General features: G+C 38.4%; 1 protein-coding gene across 5 annotated transcripts in view; it reads left to right on the forward strand.

Annotated features, from left to right (window-relative positions):
* LOC139953497 (soluble guanylate cyclase 88E-like) overlaps window positions 1-18,197 on the forward strand; it is a 142,069-nt gene that overhangs the window by 100,934 nt on the left and 22,938 nt on the right. For 3 of the 5 annotated variants that reach the window (XM_071952917.1, XM_071952920.1, XM_071952918.1), the window contains exons 5-6: window positions 2,121-2,277; window positions 11,689-11,724. In XM_071952917.1, coding sequence (XP_071809018.1) covers window positions 2,121-2,277; window positions 11,689-11,724 — 193 coding nt within the window. The remainder of the gene's footprint in view (window positions 1-2,120; window positions 2,278-11,688; window positions 11,725-18,197) is intronic. The other 2 variants (XM_071952919.1, XM_071952922.1) reach the window with 1 other exon arrangement.

The raw sequence follows: 18,197 nt of genomic DNA on the forward strand, positions 1-18,197 counted from the left end.
GTTCTCACTTTAGGTTTGTTTTCTACTTTTTTCTCCTTTTTCGGGTATTCATATTGTGTTTTCCTCAATTATGTTTAGTTGGTTCCTTTTTAAAGGATTTGGGTACTTTTTCAAAATGTCCATAGATTTACAATAAACTTACAGGGTTTGAAGATAATGATAGTGGAAAGCTTTTCTTCAAATATTACTTACTGAGGTGCTGTAGTTTTTGAGAAATGAGTAAAACAATGTCATGAAAATACATTTGTAAATGAGACGAAAATTATTTTCATTACATTGTTTTACTCATTTCCCAAAAACTACAGCACCTCAGCACGTAATATTTTCAGGGAAGCTTTCTATTATCATTATCTTCAAACTGTGCAAGTTTAGTGTAAATCTGTGGTCATTGTGTTTTTAGTCCTACAAAAGTTACATAGACCCTTTAAATGAACACGTTGCCTGGGATTGGTATATAGAAAGCGTTTATAACCGTTTGTTATAAAATGCATTATGGTTAGAAAGATGATTTTTAAGTAGAATACAATTATCCACACATATTATTTGCTTCGAAATTGCGTGGTTTTTCCTTTTACTTTGCGCACTAACACGTTCGGCCACTTATGGGAATCGACTACCATAAATGGCCGACCGTGTTTTTTATAGTCGACAAGGTAAAAGGAAAACCACGCAAATTCGAGTGATACTTGTGTGTGGATCATTGTTCTACTTTTAAAATAGATTTCTTATCGATTGCATCTTATAGCTAACGGTTACAATGCTTTTCAAAGACCAACCCGACCGATCCAATGCAACGTGTTCCTTTAATTTTAAGGTGTTGAAGGACAACGGGAACGAGGTATTTTCAAGGCAATTCGCAAGCCACCTTTGGTTCAAAAACGGAGAGGGAACTTTTTGTTCCCGAGACTTGCTTCGAAATGCTTCACATCCGTTTTGTTGTCTGTTTTCTCCTCCTTTTGGTGATAACCTCAGAGCTTAATATACCACAGCCTCCTTAAGACGCAGCAGAGCTGCCCTTCTAAGCTTACGTCTTACGGATTGCTGCCCCACGGCCGCGTGCCTATATTTAGTGCACAAAAGAGTCCTCCAAGTACGGGCATAAATCAAGTTATCTCCCTGGCTGAATTCGATTATTGTCATTCGAGTTACCATTTCAGCGAGTCTTTTGACGTTTTCTTTTGAAAATTATTGTCATGTAATTACATAATACTGGACTTGGAAGCTTGGTGAGGACAATGGATGGATGTTTTATATCTAGGATGTTAGGTTGCTCATCTTCGTCATTGCGCCTCGGTGTCTTTGATGCTAACCTTCTTAAGGAAGAGTTCCATTGAAGTTAATCCTTAAATTGACACGTTACCTTGGATCGGGCGAGTTGGTCCATGAAAAGCTTTTGAAACCGTTTGTTTTGAAGTACACCTGGTTAGAAAGATGTTTTAAAAGTAGATTATAATGTTCCACATACATACTGATGACCCAATTCTCCTGACGTCATCATCAGAATGTTTTGAATGCGCCGTACTGGTGGGCAATTTCACAGTGCGTTTTTACATAATTATAACATTATTACATTATATTTTGACTTGTTTTCCCATGATACACATTCGTGCACACGAATATAATGTACTTGTGAATGTGTCCACGTATATGATTGTGAGAGCTGTTTTAAGGCCTGGTCACACAGGCCCCGATAACGAGAACGAAAACGAGAACGAAAACGAGAACGATAAAAATGCACGCCCTCGATTGGTTGAATGAGCGTTGGGCGTATTCCGCGTGGAGCAATTCAACCAATCGAGGGCGTGCATTTTTATCGTTCTCGTTTTCGTTCTCGTTTTCGTTCTCGATATCGGGGCCTGTGTGACCGGGCCTTTATTCGATACAATCGGCATTACACTTTGTTAGCCTTTAAAACAGCCGTAAACTATGAGCGCTAATGATAATGTGACTTTGTTGTCACATAATCCAGATTCGTGCACACGGGTTATTGCATTTGAGACTTGATACAGGTCTATGATTGTGAGAACTGTCTAATGAAAGATATTGCACAACACTTAGCCTCTAAAACAGCCGTCAAGCAATATCGATGACAATATTTTGACTTTTCTCCACTGTTACAGATTCGTGCACATGAGAATAATGTATTTGAGATTGTGTCCACGTCTATGATTGTGAGAACTATGTCAACAAATACACCCCACATGATACCAGAAGATGAGGAAATCCAACCTGTATCCGACTTAACAAATATCCCTGAAGATGACGAAGAATATAAAGGTGGGTTTATACCATTGTCACCTAATTATGAAACGGTATAATGGAAGATTCAATACATACTATGTTACCTTTGGTGCAGTCATGAAACGGTATAATGGAAGATTCATCACATACTGTGTTAACTTTGATGCAGTATTACTGTATCATGAAACAGTATAATGGTAGATTCAATACATACTGTGTCACCTTTAATGCAGTATTACAGTATCATGAAACAGTACTGTGTCACCTTTAATGCAGTATCAATGAATCATGAAACAGAATAATGGAAGATTCAATACATACTTAAAACAGTATAATGGAAGATTCATCACATACTGTGTCACCTTTGATGCAGTATTACAGTATCATGAAACAGTATAATGGAAGATTCGATACACACTGAGTCACTTTAATGCAGTATCAATGCATAATGAAACAGAATAATGGAAGATTCAATACATACTTAAAACAGTATAAAAATGAAAGATAAGATACATACTTTTGTCACATTAAATGCAGTATTAGTATCACTGCATCATGAAACATTAAAATGAAATATTCAATACATACTTGAAACAGTATAATGGAAGATTCAATACATCGTTACTGTTGATGCAGTATTACTTTAATATCATGAATCAGTCTATTGGAATATTCAATACATGCTGTCACCTTTGATGTATCATGAAACAGTCTAATGGATTATCCAATACATGCTTTCTAACATTCGATGCAATACTACTGTATCATTAAACAGTAAAGGTGAAGATTATATAAATACTTGAAACACTATAATGAAAGATTCAATACATGCCTTTGTACCGTTGATGCAGGATTTCTGTATCGTGAAACGTTGTAATGACAGATTAAAGCAACACATACTTCAAACAAATCCACAACTTTAAATACACAATCCGTGAAACGCTTAATGCAGAACATTTCTCACATTGAAATGGGTTTGTTTTACTCCCGCGCTCTCTCTTTTTCTCTCAATCTACAGTCCTTAAATACACTGGACACCTTTGGTAGTTGTCAAAGACCAGTCTTCTCACTTGGTGTATCTCAACATTTGCATAAAATTTGTCGTCGAAGTTGCAAGATAATGATAAAAGAAAACACACCCTTTATTGGCTTTCATTTGCTTGTTTTCGAGACCTCAAAATCTAATTCTAAGATCTCGAAATCAAATTGTTGGAAAATAACTTCTTTCTCGAAAACTACATTACTCGTTACCAAGTAAAGTTTAATGCTTATAATTATGTTAAGTAATTACCTTTTAAAGCCATTGGACCCTTTCGGTACAGAAAAAAAAAAAAAAGGTTCACAGATTTACAAATAATTTACAGGGTTTACAGAAGGTAATGGTGAAAGACTTCTCTTGAAATATTAGTCCATGAAATGCTTTACTTTTTGAGAAAACGGTAAAACAATATAAATTCTCGTTAACGAGAATTACGGAGTTGTTATAAACACATGTCATGACACGGCGAAACGCGCGAAAACAGGAGTGGGTTTTTCCCGTTATTTTCTCCCGACTCCGATGTCCGATTGAGCCTAAATTTCCACAGGAGTGTTATTTTATATATAAGTTGTGATACACGAAGTGTGGGACTTGGACAATACTGTTTACCGAAAGTGTATAATGGCTTTAAACATGAATCGTTTCTCAAAATGCTTTACATTTTCAATAGCTGCACTGCATTATTTGTTTGGAGTAATTTTCAAACACAAATGCACTCACTTTAAAACGAAAAACTTTCAGACGACAGTTTAGTTATTTGTTTCCCATTTATTGCCATTTATAAGCTAAACGAAGGCGGTAATTTTTCAGTTGAGTGTCTTTTGCTAAATATTGAAGTGAATGCAGAAATAATACACATATAAACCGTCCATTAAATTTAATGGATCGGAACGAAGCATGTCAGAGGAAATAATTCATCCTCGATCAAAAACATACACTCTAACGACTCTCTCTCGAACAAAGAGAATGGAAGTAGTGAATGCAATCGGTTGAAACCATTAAAATTAGACGGTCTAATAAATTAGATTATTTTTTAAATCTATTCTCGTTTTAAGTCTTTCAATGTTGAGCCTGAACTTGATTAATTTGTAAAACTACTCGCGAAGATCGCACAAAACAATAGAGAAGGGAAAACAATTTGAGATGGACTAAACATCGAAAGAATTGAGCTGTTTCAAGTGTGACATGAAAAAGTAATCTGACAATAAAAATTTAATAAATACAACAATGCAAAAAGATCGAGAATTATCAGTTGATTTGCAGTTATAAGACTGAACAGATCAGACGAATGTTTGATGATTAACAGCAAACAGCCGCATGAAAATATTTTCAGCTGAACAAAGTCAAGGAATTTTCTTAAGACAGCATTGCTATAACTTTTTTTCCAGAAATTTCTCATTATTTTTTTATTTAATCAATGGCCTGATTTCACATAGCCTCGTATTAAAGAGGAACATTGAATAAGAACTTGTTCAGAAGAACTCACACAGACAACAACAACAACAACAACAACAACAACAACAATAGTAACAATAACAATAACAACAACAGCAGCAACGACAACAACAACGACAACAACAACAGCAACCACAAAAACAACAACAGCAACAACAAAAACAACAACAACAACAACAACAACAACAACAACAACAACAACAACAACAACATCAAAAACAAACACACAAATAAAAACAAAACTAGAAATATGCCCTCGATAAGCGACACACCGGGAGTTTGGGAGGGTTGGCGGCAGGACCGCACTCGAACCCCTGCCCACCTCCGCCTTCCCCGGTTATTTTAAACTAGTAAGGCCACTTGATTTCTGACTGGAAGTTTGAAAGCAACCCATTCGTTTGAATGGGCTCTTTGTTTGGGCTTGGTTTAAAGGGATGGTACAGCTGGGAAATACTGCTGGTAATACCGCAGTAAGATTAAAGGCACTGGACACTGTTAATTACTATCAATAATTGTCAGCATAAAAACTTACATGGTATCGAGCAATTAAGAGCTGTTGATAGTATAAAACACTGTTAGAAACGGCTCCCTCTGAAGTAACGTAGTCTTTGAGAAAGAGTTAATTTCTCACCCAAATAGTATACAAAAATCAGACATAAAACCATTTTATTGTAATGCATCTGAAAGCACCAACATTAGTGCAGAAATGGTGTCTCCTTTCATCATAATCTTGCAACTTCGATGCCCACTTGAGCCCAAGAATGTTCAGGTTTGTTTTGTGTGTATACTAATGTTGGGAAACACAAATGAGAATACTGGTTTTGACAATTGCCAACAGTGTCCATTGCCTTTAAAGCAATCTCTTTGAAATAATACACTGATGCTGAAACGAACAGGCAACTTTCGTTTAATGTATATCAAGAACTGTTCTTTTTAAGAAAGGCAACAATGTTGTATTATTTGCGATTTGTAATTTTATCAGGTTACAGCTGAACTGGCATTCATTTGGCAAACAAAAAAAATGCACAATCCATTTAACATGAATGTTCTAACACGGCGCTTCTGTGATAAAGTGTTATGCGTTTACACCCGATAACCTCAGCATTCTTTTGTAAATACTAACAGTTTGTAATGGTGTACTAACAGACGGTCATTGGCTATGGGCAGTTTGGCATTTTAAATGCATAATACCCGATGACATGATTTCATCCGCTGAATTTAACACTCCATACACAGCTACCGGGTGTCTTCTGTTTAATCTAAAACAACAATTCAACAATTCACTAAAAATAAATGATACTGGGTAACACCATTCGCCTTAGGGAGAAGGCATTAGGGCAACTGGTTCTGTTTGTGGGTTTGTTGGGGTTTGTTGGGGTGGGGTGTATATAAATGACAATCCCTTGAGTTATACCCTAATCCCCGCCTACCCCCACCCCCACCCGAAGTTTCATTTGGTGCGCACCAATTGATACGGAGGTAGACTTAAGTATCATCCACTAGGAGCCAGTAGCCGATTTCACGAAACTTTACGCAACTGCGTGAGTCCACTTGCGCAACGTTTATGGCGTAAGTTGCGTCATAGACGTTGCGCAAGTGGACTTTACGCAGTTGCGTAAAGTTTTGTGCAATCGGCTGCTGGCTGGTAGAGCAGAAAGCACTACCTCTCTAGGGGTGGATTTCACAAAGGTAGTCTTACCTTAGGACTAGTCTTAGGCAATGCTAAGAGATAGGACTGGTCCTAAGTTAGGACCAGTAACTCATCCTAACTTAGGACTGGTCCTATCTCTTAGCATTGCCTAGTACTAGTCCTAAGTTAGGACTACCTCTGTGAAATCCACCCCAGGCCTCGAGCCAAAAATCAAATTACCATTCTGACATTGTAGTGGCCCCATTGGTGACTACACCATTTTAATTTGTAGGTTCTTATAGATGGTAACATGGAGTACAATTTTATTTGATTGAAAGGTTCTTCTCATGTTCTTCTCAAATATGTGCCGAACAGTTTGCTTGGTTAAAAACAAAGTTCGTATGTCCTCTTGTAACGATCTTACTATGCGCGCTAGACTTGCAGAGTGATTAATTGTGTAAAGGTTGTTATTTTCATCATATTATGTTGAGTTAAATGTGACAAGGTGAGTAACTTTATTACTTTTTTTCTCAACAAATGCTTCCATGACGGTAAAAAAAAGATAAGCGTAAGGTTATAAAACGTGGACTGTCCCTTGGAAAAGTAAGCTCACTCAACGACAAGACGATTACCAAAACAGGTAAAAAAAACAGATGCTCAAAACACTCTGGGCGGAAGATGCAGTGATATAGTGAGCATGCGCACTAAAGGCACCAAAGCACAACGGCAGATAAACATTTACCTTCCATGATCATAATATCATTATTTTAGTTGTTGTTTGTTTTCTAGTTGATTTCCGGTCAGATTTAGTTGAGAGGGGGTTATAGGAGCGGGTAAACTAGATACAACGATTTTCTTTTTTTGCACGGCACTCATCTTAAAACTGGCCTCTTTTTGCTATGTTGTAGTATTTAGTAGCTTATTCATGAAGCACTGCATGTATGGTCATTCTACAGAAAATAGTTGATGTTTTTTCTACCATGGATAACTCGGTTTTCCTGGATATAACTACTCTGGGAAATCTTTCTGAAAAGTGTACGGATAACAACAAAATTACTTTATGTCAACAGAGGGCGTGCTGCGTAGTATTGAGGAAGACAATATGATGTTGTTGTTGTTTCATCTCGATTATTTCAGTGGTGTGTTATGTATAACCACTATCATCGAACATTTTCCAAGAGTGACCCTTTCTTTTGCGTTTTTCGGAGTCCCATAAGTTTTATCTCAGTGTTTAAAGAAATAGTTCACTGCAAAAACTGGGCTGTTAGATTAATTCACTCGGTATTTTGACAACAACGACACGGCGTTATTTTCACCAACGATAAGGTTTATCGCGATTCAGAACCGCAATGCATTGTGGGAAGGAATATGGGGCGGTTTCTATGCAGTTTCTACGATTCGTGAACGCAACGCCTATACCTTTGTGTGGGTTCAACAGCGCCCTCTCTTGATATTTTGCTTACGACACCATGTTGGTGTTGTCACTTATAGACACAAGGATGAATCAATTTTAACACCCCCAGTTTTTGCAGCGTTCATGCAATGTTTCGCTGATTTGATTTAAACCTATACCATCTAGGGATAGGTCTAACACAGAATATTACGGAGAAACACGCATTATAGATGCAGAACAATGTGACTGTTGTAGTGATAATGAAATTATGTTTTATTAGATCAACTGCTTGACAATACTTATATGATTCTACGTGAAGATTAGGCTCTTGTCTACAATTATTGACATTTTAATAGGCCTATTTAACTAATCTAATGCACTTTACATGTATGTAAAAAAAAAACAAAAAAAAAAACACTTTATGCACATTCGTAGTAGGGTCGGACTATTACTAACTACAGAGTTTCGTCGATAAACAAAGCCCTTGCATAACAGCGATGTTTACGTTGTACACCGTCTACGCGATTGACAAGCATGGCGGAGTAAAATATCCCGGTTCAAATCACTCCCAGGGCACGATTTTGTTATGGGTTTGGGTTTTCAGTCCCCACTTAACTGCGTCAATTTTCCCTTTAACTCTTCCTCATCTAAAACTCCCTTTCTTGTCTTCTCACCGTTTGGTGCTGGGCTTGTACAATGCTTAGAATTTCTTTTCAGTGAGAGTCTTTATTGCTGTACAATGAGATTAAATGACTAAATATGTATTATCACAATTGTGTTAAAGGCAGTGGACACTATTGGTAATTGTCAACGACTAGCCTTCACAGTTAGTGTATCTCAACATATGCATAAAACAACAAACCTGTGAAAATTTGAGCTCAATCGGTCATCAAACTTGCGAGATAATAATTAAAGAAAAAAACACCATTGCCACACGAAGTTGTGTGTGTTTAGATGGTTGATTTCGAGACCTCGAGTTCTAAACTTGAGGTCTCGAAATCAAGTTCATGGAACATTACTTCTTTCTCAAAAACTATGACACTTCAGAGGAAGCCGTTTCTCACAGTGTTTTATACCATTAATCTCGCCCCATTGCTCGTAATCAAGAAAGGTTTTATGATAATAATTATTTTTAGTAATTACCAATAGTGTCCACTGCCTTTAACGACCATTCTTCTTAAAAATACAAATCTGCCTTTAACGACCATTCTTCTTAAAAAGAAAAATCGGAGTTTATTATTTCCCGTGAAGATTTACCGTGGTGTTTTACTTTGGGTTGTGGGGAGTGTTTGTGACTGTTTGTCCGACAAACCAAACTTTATCTGAGGACATCAGATCAGCAGGGGCAGTGGGAAGTTTTTATTTACTTTAAGGTAGGCCGATGTTATCAGGTTATACCTGATAAGTTTGATTTGACCAATCAGGGTGACGCTTTGTGTGAGTTGAACTAACACGCTACAAGCTCAAAGCTATCCACTAACCAAAGAGGCATTGTGTTTAATACAATAAATATGGCAATCTTCTTGTCTCTGGTGAGTAAACATGAACTTGCAGAGCAACCACCGATGATTTTCTGGTGGCTTATTTACCGAAGACAGCTTTAAATCACAAATGAAAATCAGCGAATCGTTCCTAGTGACGAGTTCACTATTTCACAAGTGTGGTTTCTTTTTCATCTGAGGTTGCGGGATGTGTCTATGTGCTGTTTGACTAAACAGTTGTATCGTTTAGGCAGATAATCAAATCGCATGAATGACTTATTTGTTTTTCATCATCATTTTTCTTGAGCGGCCCTTTCGTTGTTTCTTTTTTTCATTTGTCTGTTTCCAAGATGGAGACAATGGGTATGGGCCTTGCTACTTTCTATAAAGCATGAAACGTCGGTCCATTTGCATTGCGGTTGAATAACACCAATCAATGCATGTAAAGCAGGAACAAGGCCGTGTCCGAACTGGACTTTTTGGAACGTTAGGTGGCAGCAGACTTACCAGGTAAATTTACGTAGAACTTATCGCAACCCCTCCGTACACGTGCGTTAGGTGCACGCTGGTCTAGCTAACAATCACGTCTTATCACTAGCTAGACCACCAAGCCGAAAAGGTCTCCTTAAAGGAACACGTTGCCTTGGATCGGTCGAGTTGGTCTTTGAAAAGCGTTCTGTAGCCGTTTGTTATAAAATGCATATGAGTAGAAAGATGTTGAAAAAGTAGAATACAATGATCTACACAAACATGCCTCGAAATTGCGTGGTTTTCGTTTTACCTCGTCGACAAACACGGTCGGCCATTTATGGGAGTCAAATTTTTGACTCCCATAAATGGCCGACCGTGTTAGTTCGCGACGTAGAAGGAAAACCACGCAATTTTGAGTGATATTTGTGTGGATCATTATGTTCTACTTTTAAAACATCTTTCCAACCATATGCATTTCATAACAAACGGTTGCAAACGCTTTTTATAGACCAACTCGTCCGATCCAGGGCAACGTGTTCCTTTAACTTGACCGTGCGCACTCTATCGCGAATAAGGGATTTACCTGATGCCATCTAGCGTCCTAAAAGTCCCCTATAGTGGTTTTGGCTGTGGCTGTGGTCAGACCACCAACAGACGGTGTAGTTGTAGCCAATGACCAAGGTGGTAGCCAAAGTCGCATATAAATTCGAATGCGGCCAGACACTGTTGGTTAACGAAAGAGTGCGCCACCAAGCGTGGAAAGGTCGACCCTCCTCAAAACGCAAGTCTAATTCATTTTTTTTGTAAGTGTTCCTTTAGGATTGCATGTACTGATTATGTTTTAACTGCTTGTGTAATAACGAAACTAAGCATCAATCTGCATGTCGAACAGCAACATTAAAAGGAAGTTTTAGAGTTTATTTCAGGTCAAACAATGTGTGAAGTCCTGTCTTGTTAATCATTGGGCGGATTGCACAAAACGGTCTAAGACAGCGGTTTCAGACCAGTCAGATATAGCCAGCTTCTGCATTAGATGACCTTAGCTTACTCATTCGTTGCAACAGGCCTGTCTAAGATAGGTCAGTGAGGAATAAAATGCACAAACGAGCATTCCAGTCTTTGGTTGTTATATGTTGGCAATCAATATGTAAAGCAAAAGGACACAGTTACATTGGAGCGGGAAGGTAATCATGGTTCAAACATTAAGCAACCAATCTGCAGTCAAACAGATTAGTTGGTACATGTAGAGGGTTCAATGAACCACAAAGAAATTATCACAACTAAGCATTTTGATGACGATGAGGTGAAAACCGAAAAGGGTTGGACAAAATTGCAGACGAAGTAAATGCTTCACTACAGAATCATCGCTGCACAATGTAGCGCAAAAAAAAGGGGAAAAAAACGATCATCACCAGCTCAGTACAGGCTCAAGTGTTAAGACTAACTTCAAAAATATAGACCGTTTTATTAGAATTGTTCTCTCTCAAATGCGCTTCTCTTTTCTTTGCGCTTCTCAAGTTATCCGGCTATACTGTAAAAGCTGGTGTTTTAGACTACCTTGTGCAATCCGCCCATGGAGTTGTTTTCACGATATGTAGTGGTAGGTAATGGGGGACTTTTGGGACGCTGGGTGGCAGCAGACTTACCAGGTAAATCCATTGTTGGATTATACTCGTGTCATGTCTGAAACGGTGACTTCGGCTACAGCTATGGCTAGATCGCACACTTGTGCCTAGTCTTTAACTCTGACAGACGCGCTAATCTAGCCGTAGCTGTAGCCGAAGTCAGTTGACAATGCATGTAAGGTCTGCTGCCACCTAGCGTTACAAAGTACCCATTGCATTTGAATTTATTTGCATTGATACTGAGAGCTAAGCAGGCATGTCTTTTTGGTAGAAACTTTTAGAATTCATGTATATCTTCTAACGTCACCTCTATTGTAATCACTATTTGTCGTGTGGTGTTGTTTTCCGGCCAGATTCGAGACACTCGTTATGCGGTGATGATGCCAACGGTAAGCCATTAAATAAAGGGTCAATCAAATTACACCTAAGGGAGGCAGGTGGTTTGTTCCTCTTAGGGGGGGGGGGGGCTGCTTGTTGGGGCCAGCGGAGCTCCGTCCCCACGACCCTGCACGGAAGACGTGGTCCGTGTATTTATTTCCATAGTGAAACTACTGCCAAAGAAGACGCAAGAAGTACCAACCATTTATCTCAAAAACCAAAGTATGCATAAGTTAATTCTATGTGTCTCAGATTTTAATTGTTCCCCATTTTAGTCATGATCGTATCCTGAGTCACACACGTGAAACATTGGGAGAACAATTTTTCAATTTTAATTGTAGTTTACCCAAATTACGAAGCTGTTTTGTTTTTTAAATGATCTCTTCTTTTTCTTCTTCATTTATTTAATTATCTCTTTTTTATTTCAATCACACTACTGGTTATTTTTTTTTTATGGCTTTACTCTAAAATGGCTCCTGCTGCAAAACAACAAAATAATTTGTTTCCCCATGTTTTGTTCTTTCTCTCTGGAAAGTGCTTTTATGGTTTTCAGTCCTAGCGTAGCACGAACAATACTTTATTATCCACTGCCTCCCTTGATGAATATTCATTACTGAACTCTAAAACAGTTAATTTGAATAACGATAGGATTCTAACTAACGGGCAATCTCATTGGTGAGATCTAGATATTGGTCGTGCATTCGAATCACAGCCCAGTATTGTTCCTGTGAATTCCAGAGCTCGGGAAACTAGACTGTTTAACACGAATCGATGTGCGGGTAAAATTAAACTTAACATTATTTATCCTTGATGCAAGTTTCTGTCTATTGTTGAGAGATATCATTAGACCTGCTGTTACGGTTTAAAATGCGTGTTTTATCGTTGGGTGGTGATGTTGTAAGTGTGAGAGATGGTTCAACATAATAATAAATTCTTGAATCACCGTGGTGACCTTTAAGCAATAACCTCTCACGCTCTTTCACACGCACCAATGAGGTACACCTTTCCGGGGTGTCACCTTAAAAAAACGTCTAACCACCATTTGTGTCCACCATTTGTATGGAACGCAAACGCACATACAAATTCACCCACTGTAGCTTACTTGCATTATTTGTTTCCATGCACCACACACACAGGCTACTGTATATAGAGTGCGTTCGATTAGCCTCCCAGGGTCGACCCCGGTGTGTGGCGTTTTCTTTTTCCAGGACGAACGTGTGCAGATAATTACCCACGTTCGTCCTGGAATTAAAACCCGCCACACACCGGGGTCGACCCAGGGAAGCTAAACGAACGCACCCATAGATAACTCTCGACCTTGTCAGTAATCATTCGAAGCATTAAACGTTGTTGATCACGTGTCAAAGAAGCGTGTCAATTTCGAAGCTGCTAGTGGCCCGATTCGAAGCTACTTTGTTTGAATTGAACCTGTAAAATGACCAATGACAAGAAGTTGGTTCCAACTCTGCAGCCAGGTATGAGTGTAATTATATTAAAGCCAGATCGATTGTACGGCACCAAAACTTCCTATTTGCGCTTGACTGCGTTATCACGGTCAATTTGTCATTGTTATGATTTGTGATAATTGAATGGCGTCGTCATCAAGTGGAAGCAGGATCTATTTTCAATGGAATTGGTTCTAAGTTTAAGCTGTAGTTTGTCATGGTGTCGGTCATGTTTTGTTTTACTTGAAATAAAATTGAAAACTTAAAGTAAGACATATAATTAGAACTATACGATGTATATTTCCTTCCCCCTGTTCGGCTGTGGTAAATTTTAACAACGGTTATGAAATCCGTATTAAAATGAGATGTATAGACATGTGTGACGTTTTATACTAACTAACAGATTATTCAAGAAATTTATGAAGTAGATACAGATTATATTCACCGTTGTTTGAAGACAATTAATTGTCTATACATTATTTTGCATTAGCCACACATTTTTCAACAATTCCTTGTGAAGGGAGCCCCGAGTGAAAAACAAAATGTCATTTAGGACTTACAAAAGGTCCATTTATAGAACAAAATAATAAACTCTCCATTTACAATGAAATAGTCACAAACAGATCCACACAAGCTTGTTTTCGCCTGCAACCGTTTGCCTCCCATTGCCCCTTTTCTGTTTATAAACACTGTTTTTACAACAGCTCCCATTGGTTTTGGAATTTTTTTTCCCACTGTGGACCTTTCCCGAATTGTTGTGAAATGCTACTAATATTCGATGGTTAACAGTATACAATTGGTGCACGCTGTGACGGAGTCCATGGCGTTTTGTACACCCGAGGGGGAAAATGGCATCCGAGGCGAAGCCGAGGGTGCCGTTTTCCCTTTGTTATACCTTTGCATAATTGTTATTACTCTTCTCGAAGTTATGTTGTCATCTTCAAACATTATTACGACGGACTATTCATTGTTTTATAAGCAGACGAACAAGAAACAATTCCCTCGAACCCGCGGTTGTTTCGTACACAGCGCTGGAAATTGACCAACGCCGGGATCGATCAAAGTGATGTACACCGGTGTACATCACTTTTCATGTTACCCGGCCCGTCGAGTCATGTAACATGCGTTTTTGTTGTGCGTCACATGACTTGTTCTCGACCAATCAAACTTCACAGTTTGTTACCGAGCTATAACAATGATGTTTGCACTATATTCTCGCACAATGGTTGATGTTTTGTTACGTAAAAAAAAAACTGCAGTGTAAAATCAAGCCAAATCAGGCCCCACTGATGACAACAAATGAACAATCATTTGTCAAAACATTTGTTGCGATGGATGTTCAATAAATGTTCAACAAGTGAAAAGGGCTGAAGGGAACAGTTCGATCTCAACAATCGATTATGTAGGAATTCTTCAAAAAAAGAAATTCTAGGACTAATAACTTCAGATCCTTGCAAACTGTTAATTATTTCTATCCATCAAGGGACACATTTTTGAGTTGTATTAAATTGTGTCGGTGAAATTTTTCGGATGTGTTTCCGTTTGTTCAAAACACATGTGTAGTGAATCTATATTTGTCGTGACTATATTCAACAATAGCATGGAATGATTGATTAGTTAGATGTTGGCGTTAACACTGGTTGCCTATTTATGATGCAATGGCATGCAATATCTCTACTTTAAAGGAACACGTTGCCTTGGATCGGACGAGCTGGTCTATGAAAAGCGTTTGAAACCGTTTGTTATGAAATGTATATGGTTAGAAAGATGTTTTAAAAGTAGAATATAATGATCCACACAAGTATCACTCAAAATTGGACGGTTTTCATTTTACGTCGCGAACTATCACGGTCGGCCATTTATGGGAGTCAAATGTTTGACTCCCATAAATGGCCGACCGTGTTTGTCGACGAGGTAAAACGAAAACCACGCAATCTCGAGGCATATTTGTGTAGATCATTGTATTCTACTTTTACAACATCTTGCTAACCATAACGATTTTATTACAAACGGTTACAGAACGCTTTTCAAAGACCAACTCGACCGATCCAAGGCAACGTGTTCCCTTAAATGGGCATGCGAACTAAGGACTATGTAGCACTAACATAATATTATATACGATTCTCGATACCTGTTTCCTGTGTGTTCGTCCTTAGTAGTCCAATCGTATTCCCAGATTCCATGTTTAACTTACCCTTACAAATTCAACTTCCAATGGTTCCTATTAAAGACAGTGGACACTATAGCCATGCTCAAGGCAGTCGAATTATTCACTCCGAAAAAAGACCGCCGTTGTATAAAACCCACCCGTATTCACTCTGCGTAACATCGCACGACACGGTGCCCCCGTACACTATCCGCATGCGGTTAGTGGTACGAGTGCGATGACTTGTGTGAACAGTATTTGTACGATCTGACAGTGTGTATACGGGTGGGTCATGTGGTGTGATCGCACGCACCACGAACAGGGTATACGGGTGGGTTTACAGCGGCGTCTTTTCGGAGCGAATAATGCGTCTGCCTTGAGCAAGGCCATGGACACTATTGGTAATTGTCAAAGACCAGTCTTCTCACTTGGTGTATTTCTACATATGCATAAAACAACAAACCTGTGAAAACTAGAGCTCAATCGGTCGTCGAAGTTGCGAGATATTAACGAAAGAAAAAACACCCTTGTCGCACCATGGCCACACGAAGTTGTGTGCTTTCAGATGCTTGATTTCGAGATCTCAAATTCTAAATCTGAGGTCTCGAAATCAAATTCGTAGAAAATTACTTCTTTCTCGAGAACTACGTCACTTCAGAGGGAGCTGTTTCTCACATACTATCAACCTCTCCACATTTCTCGTAATCAAGTATATGATAATATTTATTTTGAGTAATTACCAATAGTGTCAACTGCCTTTAAGTGGAACCACTATTTAACCACGTACCTCGTCAGGCAGTGGGGTGTTGTTCCAAGGCTATTTTGACTATCCGGGTCGAATGTCATGAAGCTATTAGGCAGATAATACTGCCTAGCAAACATCAGTAATGTGATTTGACTGGTAACCTATTTCTGATTAGCAATATGTCTATGTGCTTAGCAAATTAGTATGCTTACCAGCTTTTTGAAATTGGGCCCTGACCGGTTAACCCAAATTAAGGGTCACGTGGTCGTTACGGCAAAGCTCAATTAAATAATTTCAGAGTTGGCTGGCCACAAAACCTCGGAAAGTATACATGCTTTTCGTCGAATCGGGAGTGAGTATGTTTACTTTGAGCCATTGGGTCATTAACGTAAAATGGATGGGCAATTTATTGCGATTGACCTCCCTGTTCAGCCTGCTTTTTTTGTTCCTTACTAAGCACAATAATTTGTAGACCTTCACCCTAACATTTTGATGAATATTTGTATGTCCTTCAGCTGTGTTGTTGTCCCTGTATCTCTTTGTCCGATTACAACGAACGCATTATTGTTCAAGACGCATTTGCGTTTTCAGAGATGAAAAACACGTGTACTTTTGTGTAGGACGCTTGAAAAACTCGCCACCACAAACTTGATATAAGCCACAACAGGAATACGATACTAATTTCACTTACTTTAAAACGCAAATCATTCGACAAAGAGGTCCCGGTTTTGATTAGTATTTTGTCGTTTTGTTTTCAATGTTTCCGTTCCAGAGTACTAAACCTGTGAGGCTATATTTGGATGGTTTAGTAGCAGGAATGTGCCTTTTTTAACAAAGCTTTCCAGTAATAGTAACAATATTGAACATTTCTGATCCGCCATTTCTGCCCTGGCACACAGACTAAATTCAAGGTAGCTATGACTTAAATAAACATAGACCGGTTTTGAGAAATGTTAAAATGGAGAATGGGTAACAGCTTGTCTGAGTATCAGTCGGGGCATGTTACAAAGAGGTTGCCCGCAATTGGAACAACGATCACAATGGTTTGCAGTGAGTTGAAACATTCGGTTCTTTTCAGAAGCACCCTCAACTCAATTAGAGATTATCGTTACAATACTGTTACCGCAAACCTTAGTAGATAGTATTCATATAGATTTAGGTAGGGCCCCTACTTTTAAGTAAAAGTCAAATTTGTGTTCTTATGTCGTTGATTCAAATTAACTTAGTTTTGAAATGGAACAAACCAGGCTCACACAAAATTTACACGGTTTAATGACTACTTTTAGTAGAAATCATCTATTTAAATATTTCTTTCGTGTAATTATTCGTAGAGAAGTAATTATTACTCGTGTTTGAGATTATCGCTCACTGAGCGGTTTTTTTGTTTTTTTTCATCGATGTCAGGCAGTTATTTTATTTTATTTTATTTAGTTTGAAATGGAAGAAATTAGGCTCACACACAATTTACACGGTTTAATGACTATTTTAGTAGAAATCATCAATTGAAATATTTCTGTCGTATAATTATTCGTAGATAAATAAATAATATTACCCGTTTTTGAGATTATCGCTCACTGAGCGTTTTTTTTTTTTTTTTTTTATCTCATCGATGTCAGGCAATTATTTTATGTCCCTCTGAACTTACAAAGTTTATTGGTGTAGCTCCTTTCCGGGAATCATTCACAAGTTTTCATTTTTGTCTGCGTCGAATCGTCAACCTTGTTCTTTGACCAACCATCAATCAACTTTCACGTTTAACAGAAACATCGGAAACAACTAGGAGTGTTCCGTTTAGGATGTTAGTCAGTGCTTTCTGGTCGATTCTTAGAGTGTTAGAAGAGGGATTTCGCTGTCCCGATGGTGATCAGCTTCTCGTTATTTAATAGTTGTGGAAAGGTGTGATGATTATGACGGCGCCAGTTACGCTGATTTACGTTGATGTCTCCACTTTGAAACCATCGTAGTCTCCATGGTGGTGAACAGTCACTTAAACTTGAACATGACCATAGCAACTTTCGTTGTGAGGAGCACTGCAGAGAATTTAGTATAAAACGTTGTTTGAGTCGTTTTCAGGTTTTGGGCGTGATGCTTTTCTAAGGCATTTGGAAGCTTACAATTCTATGTTACAAGGGTGGTTTTCCTTGATGA

This window comes from Asterias amurensis, chromosome 22 (genome assembly GCF_032118995.1).
Source record: "Asterias amurensis chromosome 22, ASM3211899v1".
In the NCBI taxonomy this organism is placed as follows: Eukaryota; Metazoa; Echinodermata; class Asteroidea; order Forcipulatida; family Asteriidae; genus Asterias; species Asterias amurensis.